This window comes from Morchella importuna (assembly GCF_003444635.1).
Source record: "Morchella importuna strain M04M26 chromosome Unknown Morimp01GS004, whole genome shotgun sequence".
NCBI lineage: Eukaryota > Fungi > Ascomycota > Pezizomycetes > Pezizales > Morchellaceae > Morchella > Morchella importuna.
In genome coordinates, this window is record NW_025763401.1 from 586706 (window position 1) to 603249 (window position 16544).

General features: G+C 55.5%; 4 protein-coding genes across 4 annotated transcripts; 1 reads left to right on the forward strand and 3 right to left on the reverse strand.

Moving 5' to 3' along the window:
• Positions 1-894: 894 nt before the first annotated feature.
• LAJ45_02293 (uncharacterized protein) lies at positions 895-2563 on the reverse strand (the record flags this gene model as incomplete). Its single annotated transcript, XM_046111884.1, has 3 exons — positions 895-1727; positions 1835-2400; positions 2463-2563. 3 exons carry the CDS (start codon positions 2561-2563, stop codon positions 895-897), a joined length of 1500 nt encoding a protein of 499 aa, XP_045974784.1.
• Positions 2564-3151: 588 nt separating this feature from the next.
• On the forward strand, positions 3152-6032 carry LAJ45_02294 (uncharacterized protein; the record flags this gene model as incomplete). The annotated part of the gene is made up of 4 exons (XM_046111885.1): positions 3152-3445; positions 3699-4648; positions 4792-5160; positions 5249-6032. 4 exons carry the CDS (start codon positions 3152-3154, stop codon positions 6030-6032), a joined length of 2397 nt encoding a protein of 798 aa, XP_045974785.1.
• A 3185-nt stretch (positions 6033-9217) lies between these two features.
• On the reverse strand, positions 9218-14750 carry LAJ45_02295 (uncharacterized protein; the record flags this gene model as incomplete). Its single annotated transcript, XM_046111886.1, has 3 exons — positions 9218-9748; positions 9814-14302; positions 14374-14750. 3 exons carry the CDS (start codon positions 14748-14750, stop codon positions 9218-9220), a joined length of 5397 nt encoding a protein of 1798 aa, XP_045974786.1.
• Positions 14751-15566: 816 nt separating this feature from the next.
• On the reverse strand, positions 15567-16160 carry LAJ45_02296 (uncharacterized protein; the record flags this gene model as incomplete). Its single annotated transcript, XM_046111887.1, has 1 exon — positions 15567-16160. The coding sequence occupies one exon, from the start codon at positions 16158-16160 to the stop codon at positions 15567-15569; it is 594 nt and encodes a 197-aa protein (XP_045974787.1).
• Between the last annotated feature and the right edge of the window lie 384 nt (positions 16161-16544).

A 16544-nucleotide genomic window follows, 5' to 3' on the forward strand; every position in this document is an offset into this window, starting at 1 on the left:
GGGGGGTAAAAGAGGCAAAGGGGGGGGAAAGAGAGAGGAGAGGAAGTTGAAAGTGGAGGACGAGGTATAGGGGAAGGGAAGAAAGGAACAAAAAAAGAGAGCTAGAGGGGCAAAGGAAGGGGAGCCGGAGGGGGGTGAAGTGCCAGAGCCAGAGCCAGAGCCAGAGCCAGAGCCAGAGCCAGAGCCGAGAAAGCAAAGAAGAGGGGGGTGGTTCGTCCGGATCCCCACTGTATATACGTACAGTACATGTAGGCTCTTAGATCAACTTCTGTAGGGTTATCGTGAGCTATATAGCAGGTGGATTATGCGTGTCGACTGTACCTACTCTCTCTGGGTTTCTATATAGAATTCTCCCCCCCAATTAAAGTTACATGTACATGTATATTAGGAGAGAGGGAGAGCTCGAATTAATGGCAAACGAGTGCATGTTGTAATTTTATTTTTCTTATTGAATATTGAAACCCTGTACTTCTATTTTTAATTCGCAGCGCCTTCGAGTCTACGAGTCTACCAAAAACCAAAGAACGTTCCACTAATCCTCGATCTCTAGCTCCAGCACCCACCCACCTACATGTATCGGTCGTATCCCGCTGGCTGTAGCTAACTAACTAACTAACCAACCAAGCAACCCCGAGTGATCGCCCATGATCCAATATAATCTAGTGGCAGATTTGATTAATTAACAAGATTATACAGACCACCGCCACCCGTTCTTTTTTTTTTCTTCTTCTTTTTCCCACTTCCACCCTTCCGCTCTCTACAGCCGGCTAGCTAACTACTCATGAAGCACAAAATAATAATAATAAAGAAAAAACACAAGAAAGAAAAAGGAAGGAAAGAAAAAAAAGATTTACCAACTAAAATACTCAACCTACCTACATCCAGCCTACTATACTAGCAAAGCCCACCCAGACACGACCACCCCTCCACCTCGACCCGCGCCTCCCGGCCAAAATACCGCTCGCAAACCGCCTTGACAAACGCGGCGTCCGTCTCGCCCTTATCCAGCCCCAGCCGCTCCACCTCCTCGCACCCAAACACCACAACCTCTCCCTCCTCCGCGTCCTCAACTACCTCCGCAATCCCCGCTAGTAGCGCGTCCGTCACACCCTGGAAATACCCCACCACCTCCGCCTCCAAGCACCCCCCCGCCTCCTTCTTCTGCGGCGCGCCCTCCTCCTCCCCCCCATCCCTATCCCCGTCACCATCCCCATCCGACTCTGACTCTGACTCCTCCTCGCCGAGCAGTGGCCGCCGCCCCTCGTCCCCATCACTTTCGCCACGCTTCTCGCCCGCAGACGCCCACCACAGGAACCCCGTGTACGCAATCTCGCGCCAGCTCAGCGGCTCACACACGCTCTCCTCGCGCCGCCCGCTGTCCTCGTCGTCCTCGCTGCCGCCACCAAGCCACCGCTTGAGCCCGCGGTACCGCACCAGGTCGCGCTGCGTGGCGAGGACGGGCGCACCCGCCGAGGTCTCGAGCTTGGGCCACGCGGCGGCGTTGTGGGAGGGCGGCAGGGTGATGATGAGATCGTAGAGCGCCGTCTTCATGTGCAGGATCTCGTCGGTGGTGCAGGCGACCCAGGAGCCGTGGGTTTTGGCCTCCGTCTCGAGGAGGGGGATGTCGGAGACGCCAATGGAGAAGAGGGGGCGCAGGCGCGGCGGGGGGCGCGGGAGGAGCGGGTGGGAGGAGAGGGGAATGGTGGAGAGGATGGAGATGTCGTAGACTGGTGGGGGGGGGGTGTTAGTTATTTGTCTGTCTGTAGGTGGCGGGTTGGGAGGGGGGGGGGGGTGTTATGAGTTATATATGATGTATGTAGAGAGCTAGCCATACCGAAATTACAAGCCTTCTCCACCGGCGCCCCCGTCACAACCAGGATGCGCTTCCCCTCCACCGCCGCCCGCCACACCGGCCACACCAGCGGCCCGAGTAGACTAATAAACCCCCGCAAGCTCCGCGCCGGATGAAACGGCTCCAGCTCCTTCGCCAGCCCGCTCTCGCTCCCCTTGCGCCTGTCTCCACCACCCCGGTACCGCAGATTCTCACCACCACTGTCAACGCTGGGGATGCTGTGCGTGTGGAAGTACTCGTCGAGCACGCCGTGCGCCTTTGGGTCTGCGGCGAAGCTCCTCGCCAGGGATTGCAGGTTCGCGGCGTGCCGCCAGGACCGCCCGAGGCGGCCGTAGCTCAGTGGGACGAGGGCGCCGATGGAGAGTTGCAGCGCGTTGCGGTCCGATGAGGGGGCGGGGACGCGGATGAAGGCGCTGATGCCGGCGTGCGGGGGGTGCACGAAGTAGATGAGGTCGTGGTCGAGGTTGTGTAGGCCCGAGGGGAGGGACTTGAATTCGACGCCGTCGAGGGTGATGTTGGGTGTGGTGCGCTTCCAGGTGATTGTGTAGCTGGAGAGGTGGGGATGGGGGGGTTAGTGGGTGTGGGGAGGAATGTGGGGGGGGGGACGTACCCGGCTTTGAGGTCGAACTGGATCACGAAGAGGGCGGCGATGGGGGGGAGCTCGGGGGTTAGGAGGTCCATGTGCAGGCCTGGGGCGGTGGAGCCTCGCATTGTGGAGGGCGTGGGTGTGTGAGAGAGAGCTGAAGGTGGGACTTTGTTTGTGTTTGTGTTTGTCCTTCTGCTGTTTTTCGCTGTGGAGTGAGTGTGGATATCTCTTCTCTGCGTGGTGTTTAGAGAAGGAGGAGGAGGTGAGGTTGTTGGTTTCCCCGGTCGCGATGCTACGGAGCTGTCACGGTGTCACGCCATGGTTGCAGACAGAGCGCAGCGATAGAAAGAGGCATTATGCGTGACGGGGGAGTACAGTCTCTCTCTGTCTGGCTGTTCCCAGCAGACGGAGAGCTGGCCCGTTTCTCCACCACAATTAGAGTAGAGTACTGTTTTGCCTCTCGTATTTACCCTGCAGCACGCAATTGCCTGGTGCTCTGCCTGGTGCTCTGCACCCACAAGACTCGCACAGATACATAATCCCCCGCACCCCGCCACACCACGCAAGAAATGCCCCTCCTGCGACGAACACTCGCACAAACACTCGCACTCCCCCACCCCCACCACCACCACCACAATCTCCCCCGCCTGCTCCCTCTCCTCCTCCCCCGCCCAACCAACCCCCCCCACCACCACATCCACCCCCGCCGAACAATGAGCACCCGACGCGAGCAACCGCCGTGGACGCTCCCGCCCGCGCACGACGGCGTGCCGCTGCCCCCGCTCCGCATCTTCAACTCGCTCACGCGCAAGAAGGAGCCGTTCGTGCCCCTCGACCCGGCGGGCAAGACGGTCACGTGGTACTGCTGCGGCCCCACCGTCTACGATGCGGGCCATCTGGGCCATGCGCGCAACTATGTCACGACCGATGTGCTGCGGAGGATCATGAGGGACTACTTTGGCTTTGAGGTGCGCTTTGTGCAGAATGTCACGGATGTGGACGATAAGGTTTGTCTCACTCTCTTTTTTCTAGTGTTTTCTTATCGTTTTGGGCTTTGGGTTGGGATTGGGCTGTTGGCTTATTGGGCACTATTGGGTGGAATGCTATTTGAGCGGGTGCATTGAGGCTGTTCTGAATACCTGGTGGGCGGTATTCGGAGCACTGGATGTCACTCGCACTGTCAATCATCACCCCCCAGAACCCACCCACTCCTCTACATACTCAAACCAGACCCCTCCTGCTAACCACCCCACCCCCCAGATCATCCTGCGCGCGCGCCAAAACCACCTCCTCGAAGAATTCACCTCCTCAAACCCCACCCTCACCCCAGACGTGCTCAAGACCGTCACCTCCGCCTGGAGCTCCTACCTCAGCAAGATCACCACCGACACCCCCACGCCCACCGACTTCCCCGCCTGGGCCGCCACAAACCACCCAGCCCTCACCGCCCTCATCGCCTCTCCCGCCAAAGACACCGTCCTCGACGAGGCAACAACAAAGCTCAAAATGCACCTCACAACCCTCCTCACCGCCGCCACCGCCCTCACCACCCCCCCATCTGAAACAGCAGCCTTCTACACCTCCTGCACGCCCGTGCTCCTCCCATACCTCGACAAGCTCCACGCCGACCGCGAGTACGAGACAGACGTCTTCACGAAGCTGTCAACATACTGGGAGCGCCACTTTGAAACTGACATGCGCACGCTCAACGTCCTCCCGCCAACAACCGTCACCCGCGTCAGCGAGTTCATACCCGAGAACGTGGCCTTCGTGGAGAAGCTTGTCGACCGCGGCTTCGCGTACCCCACGGCCGACGGGAGCGTATACTTCGACATCGCGGCGTACGAGGCTGCGGGCCACCACTATGCGAAGCTGCAGCCGTGGAATAGGGGCGATGAGGCGTTGATTGCGGATGGGGAGGGCGCGCTGACGAGTGCCAAGGCGGGGACCGATACGCTGGCGCAGGTGGGCGGCGGCGTGCAGGCGGCGAAGAAGAGTGCGCAGGATTTTGCCCTGTGGAAGGCGAGTAAGAAGGGGGAGCCCAGCTGGGAGAGCCCGTGGGGGAGGGGAAGGCCGGGGTGGCATATTGAGTGCTCGGTTATGTGTAGTGAGGTGTTGGGGCAGCAGGTGGATATTCATTCGGGGGGGGTGGATTTGGCGTTTCCGCATCATGATAATGAGATTGCGCAGAGTGAGGCGTATTGGGATGGGTGAGTGTTTCTTTTGTCTTTCCTACTCCTCCTCCTCTTTTAGTTCCTCAGGCTGTGGTTTCTTTATTTTATATCCCAGTCATAGCCCGTCACTCGAAGTGTTGATCCGCGTGCTGACCCATGATGCGCACCCCCCCATACAGCTGCGAAGGGGGCCACAAAACACTCGACGGCCGCCACCAGTGGATCAACTACTTCCTGCACATGGGCCACCTCAACATCCACGGCAGCAAGATGTCAAAGTCGCTCAAGAACTTTGTGTCGATCCGCGACGCGCTCGGGCGCGGCGGATGGACCGCGCGCGGCCTGCGCGTCGTCTTCCTCATGGGCGGCTGGAAGGAGGGTATCGAGGTGCGCGAGGGCGTGCTCGCGGAGGCGAAGAACTGGGAGGCATCCGTCACAAAGTTCTTTGTGAATGTCAAGGCGCTCGTGGCGGAGGAGGAGGCGCGCGAGAGTGCTGGAGAGAAGATTCCGCAGTTGTTTGGCGGGAGGGAACATGCGATCTTTAAGGAGTATGATATGCCCCAGTTAGTAGTGGTGGTGGTGGTGTGAATGATTGATGTGTGGGTTTTGTGTGTGCTAATGTATTGTATTGGGCAGGCTTGACAAGACCCGCGCGGCAGTCCACGCAGCGCTCTGTGACAACTTCAACACCGCGGACGCAATGAAGGCGCTCACAGACCTCATCACAGAAACAAACAAATACATGTCCGCCACCCCCGCCCTCGCCGCACCAAAGGAGGTCGCCCGCTACATCACCCGCATCGTCACCGTCTTCGGCCTCGACCCGCTCTCCACCCCCTCCGGCGAGGACCGCATCGGCTGGTCCGACCCCACCTCCACCACCTCCACCACCTCCTCCGCAGAAACACCAGAAGAGGCCCTCCTCCCATACCTCCGCGCGCTGTCCACCTTCCGCGACGCAGTCCGCAAGCTCGCCATCGCAAACCCGGACGCGCCCACGTCGGCGCCGCTGCTGACGCTGTCGGACAACCTGCGCGACTACGACCTCGCGGCGCTCGGCGTGTCGCTGGACGACCGCGAGTTTGCGAATGGCAAGCCGGCGCTGATCAAGTTTGCGCCGGCGGCGGAGCTGGTGGCGGCGCGCGAGGAGAAGGTGAGGCGCGCGGAGGAGAAGGAGCGGAGGAAGGAGGAGGCGCGGGTGAAGCGGGAGGAGGAGGAGAGGAGGAGGAGTGAGGCGGCGAGTGTCAGCCATTTGGTGATGTATCGGACGGAGGAGTGGGGCGAGTGGGATGAGGAGGGGATGCCGGTGAGGGATAGGGAGGGGGTGGAGGTGACGAAGAGTCGCGGGAAGGTGCTGAGGAAGGGGTGGGAGAGGCAGAAGAAGGCGCATGAGGCGTGGTTGAAGACGAAGGGGGCGTAGGGGGGTGGTGGTGGGGTTTTTTTATGTAGTGGGTGGTAGTGGTAGTGCTGGTGGTAGAAATGAAAATAAAAGTGGCTTTGAAAGTACATAGGTTGGTTCTGGTAGTTGGTGGTGTGGATGGATGGATGGATGAGGTGAATTGTCTTGTTGACGTAAGTGGTAGAGACCAAGAAAGGAGGAAGAAGAAAGAAGTAAGCTCCTGAACGACGGCAGCCAGTGCACAGTCACAGAGTGGTGAATACCTACAAGTATACCTCAAGAGAGACACAGATATTATCTGCTTATTTTCCTGCAATTGAAGAACTGTAGTCAACTTGACATGTCGTGCTGTGCTACTGTTTGGAAAAACCCACATCTACTATTTAAATAAATACATAGGTGTTGATAGACATTTTATCGTTCTTACAGACACACATATCTACACTGTACTGAGAATGATAGTCTTTGCCATGCAAGCTAGCTCTCGACCTCACCACTCCAGTCTCCAAAAACAGCCTCTAGAACTAGTATAGCCGCAAGCCTGAGCTGCCTCAGCTCAGAGGTGGGGAGTAATGAGCTTGAGCTTCTGTCTGTTAAACGCTAGCTCCTGGTGGTGGGGAGGAAACAAGATGTCCTTCTGCTCTGCCGTGCTGGAGGTTTGGGTCATTGTCATGCTGGATGAGAGTTGCAGATGCTCCGGTGGAGAACTGCATATGGTCGAAATGGGCGCTGGGAAGATTAAGAGCACAAGTGGCCTTGATGGTCCCGGTCTCACCTTTTCGTAGTAAGACCCCGGGAGTTAGAAGTACAGGATGGTAGCTCGAGCCTTGGGAGGAAAGGCAGCAGCTTGTATTGGTAATGTTGGCTTGGTTGAGCTTTGGGTATGAGGGGAGAGGCAGTGGCTTAAACATTGGGGTCGTCGACTCGCTCTCATGCTCAAAGAGTTGAAAGATTGAACTTAGACTCGGGCTGTGATCGAGTACAGCTGGCCATGGAGTCAAAAGACGTAGGATGGGGTTCAAAAATAAGAGTTGGGTTTTTGTGCACGCTGCGAACACACTCAATTGAGCAATGACTGTTCCAGTTCCCTTATCGACCACATGTAGCCCATTATGGGGTTTAGTGTACGATGCCTCCTCACACAGAACAGCCCTTAGCCACTACGTGTAGCGGGTCTAACCCGTCCCATGTTTTCTACCGTCAGTTACCCAGCTGATGCACACAACAAGGTCGGCCAATTCCCATTAAACAATCTTAGCCACTATCCTTGGCGATTTTCTCCAAAGCTATAAAAAGACCACTTTCCCACCCTCACCCTTCTGTCTTCACCATACACCCACCGGCCGAATGACTCCTCCAGCAGGGGCAACACCACACACCAGCGGGCCACGCGTCCTAGGGCGATGGGTAGGGCACAGCTCATGTGGAGCATGCTCTCCCGGGGACCCGAAGACGGTCCATAAACACCGGCCACCCCTGACCTCCCACGGAATCCACAGCCTTGGGAAAGCTGTGGTGGTGGGAGGGCTGAGGCGTGGTCGCCCCGCGTATACGGCTCCCTCCCCCCCCCCCCCCCCCCCCTTTCGCTTTTCTTTTGTCCCTCTCCTTACGGAGGGGACGCTGCCCCTATTGGCTTTTGGGTGATACCGAGGAGTCAAGAGGGGTTTTTCATCACTTGTTCCTTGTTGCCAGTTCCCTTCTTTTTTGTGTTTCCCTCGTCTTTTTATTTTATTTTAATTTTTCCTTTTCTTTTTGTATCTTTTTATAATTTTTTATTCTTTTGTTTTTATTATTATATTTATTGACTTTTTTTTTTTTTCGTTTTTTGTTTTGTGATAACTTTTGTAATTTTTATCATGTATTTTATTAATTTATCCATATGATTATTTATTATTATTCGTTTATAGCTTGGTGATTTTGATCCTTAGTTCTGGTTTTCTCTTTCTGTTCTTTTTTTTTTTTTTTACTTATGTGACTTTTACGCAATTTATACTATGTAAAAGGGTAATATCTAGTCCAATTACCGGCCCGTTATAACTTGAGAACATCTAAACACGCCATGTGCACAATCCAACCTACGCAGATACAGGCACTAAACGTCAGGGCCGTACCGTGCCCGCGCTGATCCACAGTGCCCACTGCTCAACAGTCGTCCAATCCACCGAATGGACATGCCGTAAGCACAAATTTCCAAACCCAAATATCGATCTCCTACATTTTTTGTTATATGGCGCTGAAGCTTCGCAAGTTGGTACACGGTGCACCATTTCTGTTTTATGTTCTTGGTCGGCGTATGCATGCCCGCGCTCTCCTTCATAGACTATCACTCGTAGCACACTAACCCGATCCGTACACAGATGCTTTGGCCGTGGTAGTGAGGGTTATGTAGTTCAGCCAAGACCAAAAAAGAAAAGAAAAGTGCTGCAGGGGAGATCTTTGAGATGTCGTGTCGATATTGTTGGACAGTACAGTGTGGCTGTATGGTATTGTTCTCTAGTAGGTACATGGGCGATATTGGGGTGGAATAGGTGTTAAGACACACTACAGCTGATACGTGGTTGTAATCGGTCAAGTATATCTGTTGGCTTTTGAAATGCTATACAGCTAAGTTGCAGCACCCATCACTCTCATAATTCATTCATAAGAGCATTCAGAGCATTCATAGAGCTAGAGCCTCAAGTCACCAGATAGCGAGACCTCGATCATCAACAGCCTGAAATGTCTAGACACAGGTCCCAAGCCACAGAATACGCAATTGCGTAGCAATAAGCCATAGAGAAGTACCGCGCATGGGGGGGAAATCTTACCTCCACAAAATCCTGACATTATCTAAAACAAAAGTGCTGGAAATTCGTGTTGCTGACTATGATAGATTGCGAGTGATACATCATGATCGCGGTTCTGTGGCCAACTAAGGGATCATCGATCGGACCTTGATACTGCTCAGTACAGTACACGAGCTCGAGGAAGAGGTTTTTTTTTTTTTTACAGCGGTTGGATTTGTTCATTCAAGCATTGAGAGTAGGTTTTGGCCTTGAATCTTGGGAGCTCATGGCGGTACTTCACTAACAAGACTGAATTCATGGATTACACAACTAGAGAGAAGCATTCGGGGTCTAAAACATGATATCTTTACCCACCCCAAGAAGAAAAACGAAAAAAGAGAAAAAACTTTTACGACAACCTAACTATACGTCTACCCCCGCCTACTGCAACATTGCCTCCAACTCCCCATGTCCTAAGAACTCCTCCACCTTAACCACCAACCTCTGCACCGCCCTCTCGACCTCCTCCTCATCATCCTCCATCAGTTCCGCTATCACCGGCACACTCTCCGGCAGCAGCGGCAGCCAATCCTCTCCCAGCTTTGCATACAGCGCCGTCAGCGTCTCCACCGCCGCCAGCCTAACAGCTGCTTCCTCGGACCGCATTAACGCCAGGACGCGCGTGTTGATGAGCTTGAAGTGCTCCTCGGACTGCGCGGCGTGCGCGAGCTCGACGATGGCGGGCGTGAGCAGCGTGCTGGTGTGCTCATTGAGTGTGGACAGGAGTGCAGGAGCAATGGCGTCAAAGTGGTTAGGCGACTGCCAGAAGTCGCGCTCGTCGGTGGTGAAGCCGGTGTGAAGGGCGGTGATGACTGTGGACCAGAGGGTGGCAGCTTCGGTAGCGGAGGCGGGGTCGCTGGTGATTTCAACGGCGTTGGGCAGGACGTAGCTGTAGTAATCGGTGACGAGGGACTGTGCAGGAGTTAGTTATGGCTCTTTCTGGGGGGGATTGGTGGGAGAGAGAGGGTTCTTCATACCTTGAGGTTCTCAGACAACGTATTTACAAACTTCCAGAACACCGTCAAGCGCTTGTTTCTGCCCTCGGGATCACTCTTACCAAGCTCCTCCGCCCACTCCAATATGCGCAAGAACATGGGCTTAAAGATGGTGTCGTTGAGCTTATAAACCATCTTCAACGCCACGGCCATCCCGTGCTCCTCAAAGTGCTCAACATCCTCGTCCCCAAACATCCCGCTGCGCCGCAGATCAAATGCCAGCAGCAAGAACTGCAGAAGACTCGCATGCATCTTCTGTACGCCCGCCTTGGTGGCACCGTCAATGATGTCCTCGACGGCCACCAGCACAACATCCACATCCAACGTCTCGTCGGCCAGCGCGGCGGGCCATGTCTTCAGAATGGCGGAGAGCACGGTCTTGGAGTCTAGAGTGGTGGCGACGCTCTTCATCAGGTCGGTCCTGATGCCCAAGGCGGCCTCGCCCTCGAATTCGGCGGAGGAGGCAGACTTGTAGACGAGCTGCAGGATCCGTGTCAGGTAGCTGACCATGAAGGACGGCACCACCTTGACAAGCTCGTCCAGGAAAGCAAGAACTGCGTTGTGGATCATCTCGCTCTGGTGGGCGGCACTGGTGCTCTCCTCGAGCTGCTCAAGCGCAAACGGAACGGTCTTGGGGAGGAAGGGTATGATACGGCCCCCAAGGCAGGAGGTCATCGATGTTAAGGAAATCAAAGAGAGGACGCGGAGCCCAACGTCAGGGCTCTTAAGACCGCCCTCACCGGTGACTGCGTCAGTGAGGGCAGCGACAGCAGCGACGTCATACTTGCCGTACTTGAGCGTGACAGTGTCGATGCAGGACAAAGCGTCTGCCTTGAGCTCGTTGGGGGCAGAGGCGCTCGCAATGATCAAGGCGATCTTGGGCATCAGCGACATGACGGCAGCACGGGAGGTTGTGCTAGTGCGGGGGTCGGCAGTCACGCGGTCGGTGAAGGTCTTGAGAGCACTGCGGCGGAGCTGAGAGGATGGCCGGCCGAGGAGTGTTTCGACGACGGTGACGAACTGAGGCGTGGAAAGGAGGTCGAGGAGGTGTGAGAGAACGCTGGCGATATCGGTGCCGATTTCGGTGTTTTCAAATCGCTCGGCGAGGGAGAGCGACTTTTCGAGGGCATTGGAGAAGGAGGCTTTGAGCTTTGTGGGGTCGGTGGCTTCGGTCTTGAGCACGCGGGAAGCACGGACGCGGAGGGAGTCGTTCTTCAGCACGGCGGCGAGAACCTGGAGCAATCTGCCTGCGAGGTCGATGGGGGTCTCGTTTGATTCCTCAAAGATGTGCTTTGCAAGGCCATTGCCTGAGGGCTCTACGACGTCTAAGATTACATCTAGATACTTGACGACGTTGAGCAGCTGTGTCTCAGCACTGAAGCTGCCCGCCAGCATTGTGCAGAACTCGCTGATATTTCCATCGTCCGTCTTGACCTGGCCACCAACATTGACCCTATACTTCTCCGCCAGCTTCGCCAGCAGCGTAAACAGGAACTCGTCCACGCCCAGTGTCTCCGCCAGCGCAATAAATAGCCGGACCCTCCTGTGCACGGGGATATGCTTGTAGCTCGCCACAAACGTCGAGATCAGCTCCGCCGCACCCACGACCGGGTTCCCGCCCTGCTCCTGGAGCGACTTGACGAGCGGTGGGATGACACGCTTGATCGTCTGCTCGATGACATGGGCCGAGTACTCGTCGTCCTGGCGGAGCGTGTTGGCGCCCATGAAAGTGAAGATGGGCATGACACTGTGTTTGACGACGTCCGGCGCCACGTCGGCCAGACTGGCGAGGAGGAGCAGTGCGCTGTTCTGTACCTGCGGGCTGGACGTCGAGCGGATGCAGTTGACGAGCACGTCGGCGCGGACGGTGCTGTCGAGGTTGATGGATTTGGTGCCCTTGAAGCTCCTGATGATGGCGCTCATGCACGAGAGGAGCACGCCGTGGAGGTAAGCAATACCAGCGTATTCGACGCTGCCGACGTCTGCTAGAACGCCAAAGAGCTGCTTCAGAAGCTCTGCGTGCTTCTCGGGGCTCTGGCCTTCGATTAGTTCTGCGACGACTGTGACCCTCCGCAATGCTACCGCCTGGTCAACCTCGTTGTCGGCGCCGGCGGTGACGACGGCAGTCATCTTTTGCCTCTTATTGTTTGCAACTGCGCTGCCCGGCAGTGCTGCCTTCAGCTCTGCTCTGGACTCGTCCAGGAATCGGGAAAACACCTCAGTAGAGATTGTGACATCCCTCAGCACCTGATGCGCCTCTCCCACGTCCTCACCACTCAATGTAATCTCAAGAAGCTTCTCGGCAGCACCGGTCTTGGTCTCGTCGTCGAGGGTGTTCCAGATCTTTGTGATGCGTGCGGCGGCTGCAATTCTGAGGGTGGGGCTGAATCCCTTCTCAATGATGTGGACGAGGACGGCAGCACCTTCAGCGTCGCCGCCTTCGGAGACGACACTGACGAGCTGCTCTTCGAGACTGACGATGTCCACACGCTCCTCGGCGCACTGGGCGACGCGGGTCTGGTAGTCCAACACATCCACCCAGCTCTCTAGCACAGGTGCGAGGAACTCAGTCCGTGACGTCGGCGCCTTCTCCACGCGGTTCAGCATGGTGAGTAGACGCAGCTTGGGAAGCAGCGCAGGCATATTGACTGTGTGGCTGCTCAAGAACGACATCATGCTGGTCTTCAAGCTGGACTTCACATTCGACTCTGTAGCGGTGCCTAGCACGTTCTCGACTGAACGGCCAATGACGTGGGAGTCGAGAACACACTCCTCAAGGTTGCTCATGATGACTGCCTCGATGAACTTGCGTGCCTCTGCGGTCTCGAGCCATTTGACTTCTTCCGTCTCCTTGCCGGTGCCGTAGATAGAGTCGAGCGCCCAGTACTTGATGGGCCCCTCCGCGGCGGCTTCGGACTTTCTCCTCTTCTTTTTCTTACCCAGCTCGCCCCCGAGGGCCACATAGCGCTCATTGAGCACCCGCGCGAGGGTTGCGGCTTCGCGGCGGACGTTGATGGACGGGTCTGCGAGCGCAACGAGGATGTGCGGGAACAGAGCCTGAAAGTCGACTCGCTCGCCGATGGTCTTGATGTAGCTAGTGCACTCGTGCAGTGCCGTGGTCCGCGCCAACGCGGGGTATCGCAGCGAGGTCCAGATCTTGACGAGGAATGATAGCGCGAATGCGTGGTCCACTGGCTTGCTTTTGAAGATTGGGAGCTGGAGGGCTGGCGCGAACGATTGGGACGTGGTGATAGCGGTTATGAACGCCTGGCCGAGTCTTTCCAAGACACCTGGGGTAGTAGGCGCCAAGAAGGAGTCGCCTTCCACGGCAGCTGGAATTGCAGCAAGGAGCTCCTCAAACGTCTCGGCTTGTGCTGGTGGCGCTTCAATTGCCTTCAACGCCTTGGGCTCCGCAGCGGGCATGATGGCGGGGCGGATGACGGTCTGGAGCCTGAGCTCTAGAAGCTCAATATCTACAGACTCGGTCTCGAGGATCTCCTTGACCAGCTTGCCCATCTTCTTCTTCTCGCCCAGGCCAGTCCAGCGCACAAGGGAGGATGCGAGCTTCTCCTTTACGTCTTCGAGCGCGTTGCTGCCCTCCTCTGTCTCTACTGCTGTCCTGCCCTCGCCGACCTTCTGCGCGGAGTCCACGAGTTTCTTCATTACGAGTCTGCGCTGCTTAGGTCCCATGCGCGCCTCTTCCAGCAGCTTGACCACAATGGTTAGCTCCCTGAGCCCGTACTTGCGCCCCACCTTATCCAAGGCGCCCAAGCATAGTCCAACAACGAGTTTATCAACCCGATACTTCTCGCCCATGGTGAGCAGTCTCTCCGCAATATCCTCAATCTTCACCAGTCCCTTCACAACCTCGTCCGACACCCTCACCTCCTTCTCGCCCTGGCGCGCCTGCGCCAAAAACGCCAGGCACGCCAGACCCGCACTGACAGTGTCCTTGCTCCACCCCTTCACAATGCTCTGCATCAGCGCCAGCAGCAGCTGGCCCGACAGCGACAGCTTGGCCACGACGACGGTCGTCAGCATGTATGCGCCGATCTGGAACTCCGGGGCCTTGCGCGCCTGGTATGCTTCTTCAAGGATGGGCATTGCCAGGTGCAGCACGTCCTGCTCGGACATGGCGCCGGCTTTGCGCGTGGCGTCGCACATGAGCGAGACGGACTCTGTGGCGACGGTGGAGAAGAAGGAGTGCAGGGCGTGGCTGTCGCGGCGGGTGCGTGTTGCGGTGGTGACGTGGGCGCTGAGGAGGGTGAAGAAGTCGCGGCGGTGGGAGAGCGCGTGGGTGACGACGTGGCGGGGCACGGGGGACGCGGGGGAGAGGTAGGGCGCCAGGAAGCCGAATTCGCGCGGGAGAGATTTGGCGGGGATGATGCCGAGGAGGGTGGGGAGGAGGGTGGGGTGTGCGTGGTACGGGAGGAAGCAGAGGAGGATCGCGGCGGTGTTTTGTTCTTGCACTCTGTAGCGGGAGGTATTAGTATTGGAATTGTAGAATTGGAATTGAAATTGATAAAAGAGGCCAGCCAGTACCTAAAGCGTCTCACAAGCCATTCCACGGCCTTCAACGACGGCCTTAGCAGTAGTTTTCCACTCACGAGCTGTAGGAAGGCCTCAATGCTCTTATCCAGCTCGTCCACCTCATTGCGCGGTAGCAGGAAGCGGTCCACGCCCTTGCTGCTCTCGCTGAACAGCCCGCGCTCGTGCGCAACGAAGCGCTCGTCCAGCTGGCACAGCTCGCGGAAGCCCTCGGCCGCGATGGAGAAGATTGTGTCGAGGTCCTGCGTCGCCGCGTGCGCCTCGGGGAAGAGAAGTGAGGCCGAGTGGAGCTGCTTGAGCTTTTGCGTGTTGAGTGTGTTGGTGGAGGTGGCCGTGATCCGCTGCAGCTGGGCTGCGAGGGAGGACGCCATCTTTGGGGTGGTTTGGGGGGGATTGGTGTGTTTGGAGGGGATTAATGGGAAGGGTTGAGGAAGGTTTGGTTGTGGTGGAGGTTTTGGAAATGTTCGGATTTTTTTTTTTTTTGTGGGATTGGTTAGTGTCGCCAAGATTTTGTGTAGGCGGGAGGTGCCGTGTCATGGGTTGTCACTCGGCGCTTGGTATTTCTTGGCAGGGACTTCATCACATCCAACTGCAACCTTGTGTATACATATATAGAATGTACATGTATGTACTGTGGGATTGCTAGGCGTGAAGCCCTAATATTTGGGCCACTACAGTACTATTTAGACTTACGTAGGAGGTGCTTATAAAACCATAAGGCTTGTTTACGATATGCGTTGTTTATGGTCATTGTAAGTACAGTCATGGATTATCACTCGACGCGGTAGGTACATTTTAACGAGGCACAGGGGCCAGGGAGGGGGGTCTAAAAGGTAACTGCATATATGTAGCTTATTACGAACGTTGTACTGGGATGATTAATGTTGAAAAGTAAATGGTTGAAGCTAGATTAGATTCGACATAGAGCTTGGCATACATTGGTTACCCTAAATTTTCACCTTTGATATGTAGGAATGGTAATACTTGTATTCACGAGGGATTACGTCAAGGGAAGAAAAATTGCAGAATCAATTGCAATTGATCTGAAAGTATCTATAGAACGATGAAGAAATCACAACTAAAGCGACACATGCACTTAAGACGTAAGAAAGGTAAGAAAAATTACAGATTATTATCATTAAAAACTGATTTCAAATTGACTCCACCACAATTTCCTTCCTTGACGATCACGCCGCGTAAACGATGAGCGTAACGTCGATGCTATTGTACTTGAACTTCCCCCCAACCCTCCCATTGCGAGCACAATTCTCAGCAAGATACCTGACGCTCTTGCTGACCCTTTGGCAGTTCAGCGTCTTCGTACCCATCCCACAGAGACCAGCCGCCGCACCTTTGAACCACTGGATCCTGGTGCACCTGGAGCCGAAAGAGGTGGTTTGAGTGCAGCTCCAGACGTGCTTGTCGTTGAACATGTAGTCGGCGAGGCCAATGACATCCTTCACGAGGGGAGAGGCTCCGCTGGTTTCACAAGTGACCCACGGGGGGATAGCGCCACGGGGGAAGAACGCGCCGTCAGACTCGGGGCCGTCGAGCGCGAGGCCGAGTTCTTCGGCGGTATCGTTGAGGTTGGGGGTTTGAATGCAGGATCCGGAGGGATTGATAGAAACGGAGGTATTGAAAGGAACGGAGGGATCAAACTCGTTGTCGGTTTCTGAAATGGGAATGAAAACGGTGGAGTCGGTCTCCATGCCGAAAGTGAGGGCGGTGCGGGGGAGGGAGCTTGAGAGGAAGAGCATCGTAATGATAATGAAGAAATTCATGATTGCAATTGTTGGTAGGTGCACTGGAGAGCTAGTCAGGGTATGAGGAAATTATAGGAGGGAATCAGTTGCTTTTATAGTAATCGGGCAGTTGAATATTCTATATATTCGGCACACATTGACTACCATGGATTTTCACCTTTAAAAAGATCAGTTTAGGCTTAGTATTTCTATTTAAGCTCTTTATGGTTAGTTACTGGTTAAATATTAGCACGTATTCCAATGTATACCCTTCACAGTTAGTTAGTTTTTGGCCAATTAACATCATATGGTCAGCTAGCCCAGCTTACAATTGAGGGAAGAGAATTTATAAAAACAATTGGATTGACCATGGGGGTGAAATGATGATTAAAATGTCACAAAGATACATAAAAAAAATATCGC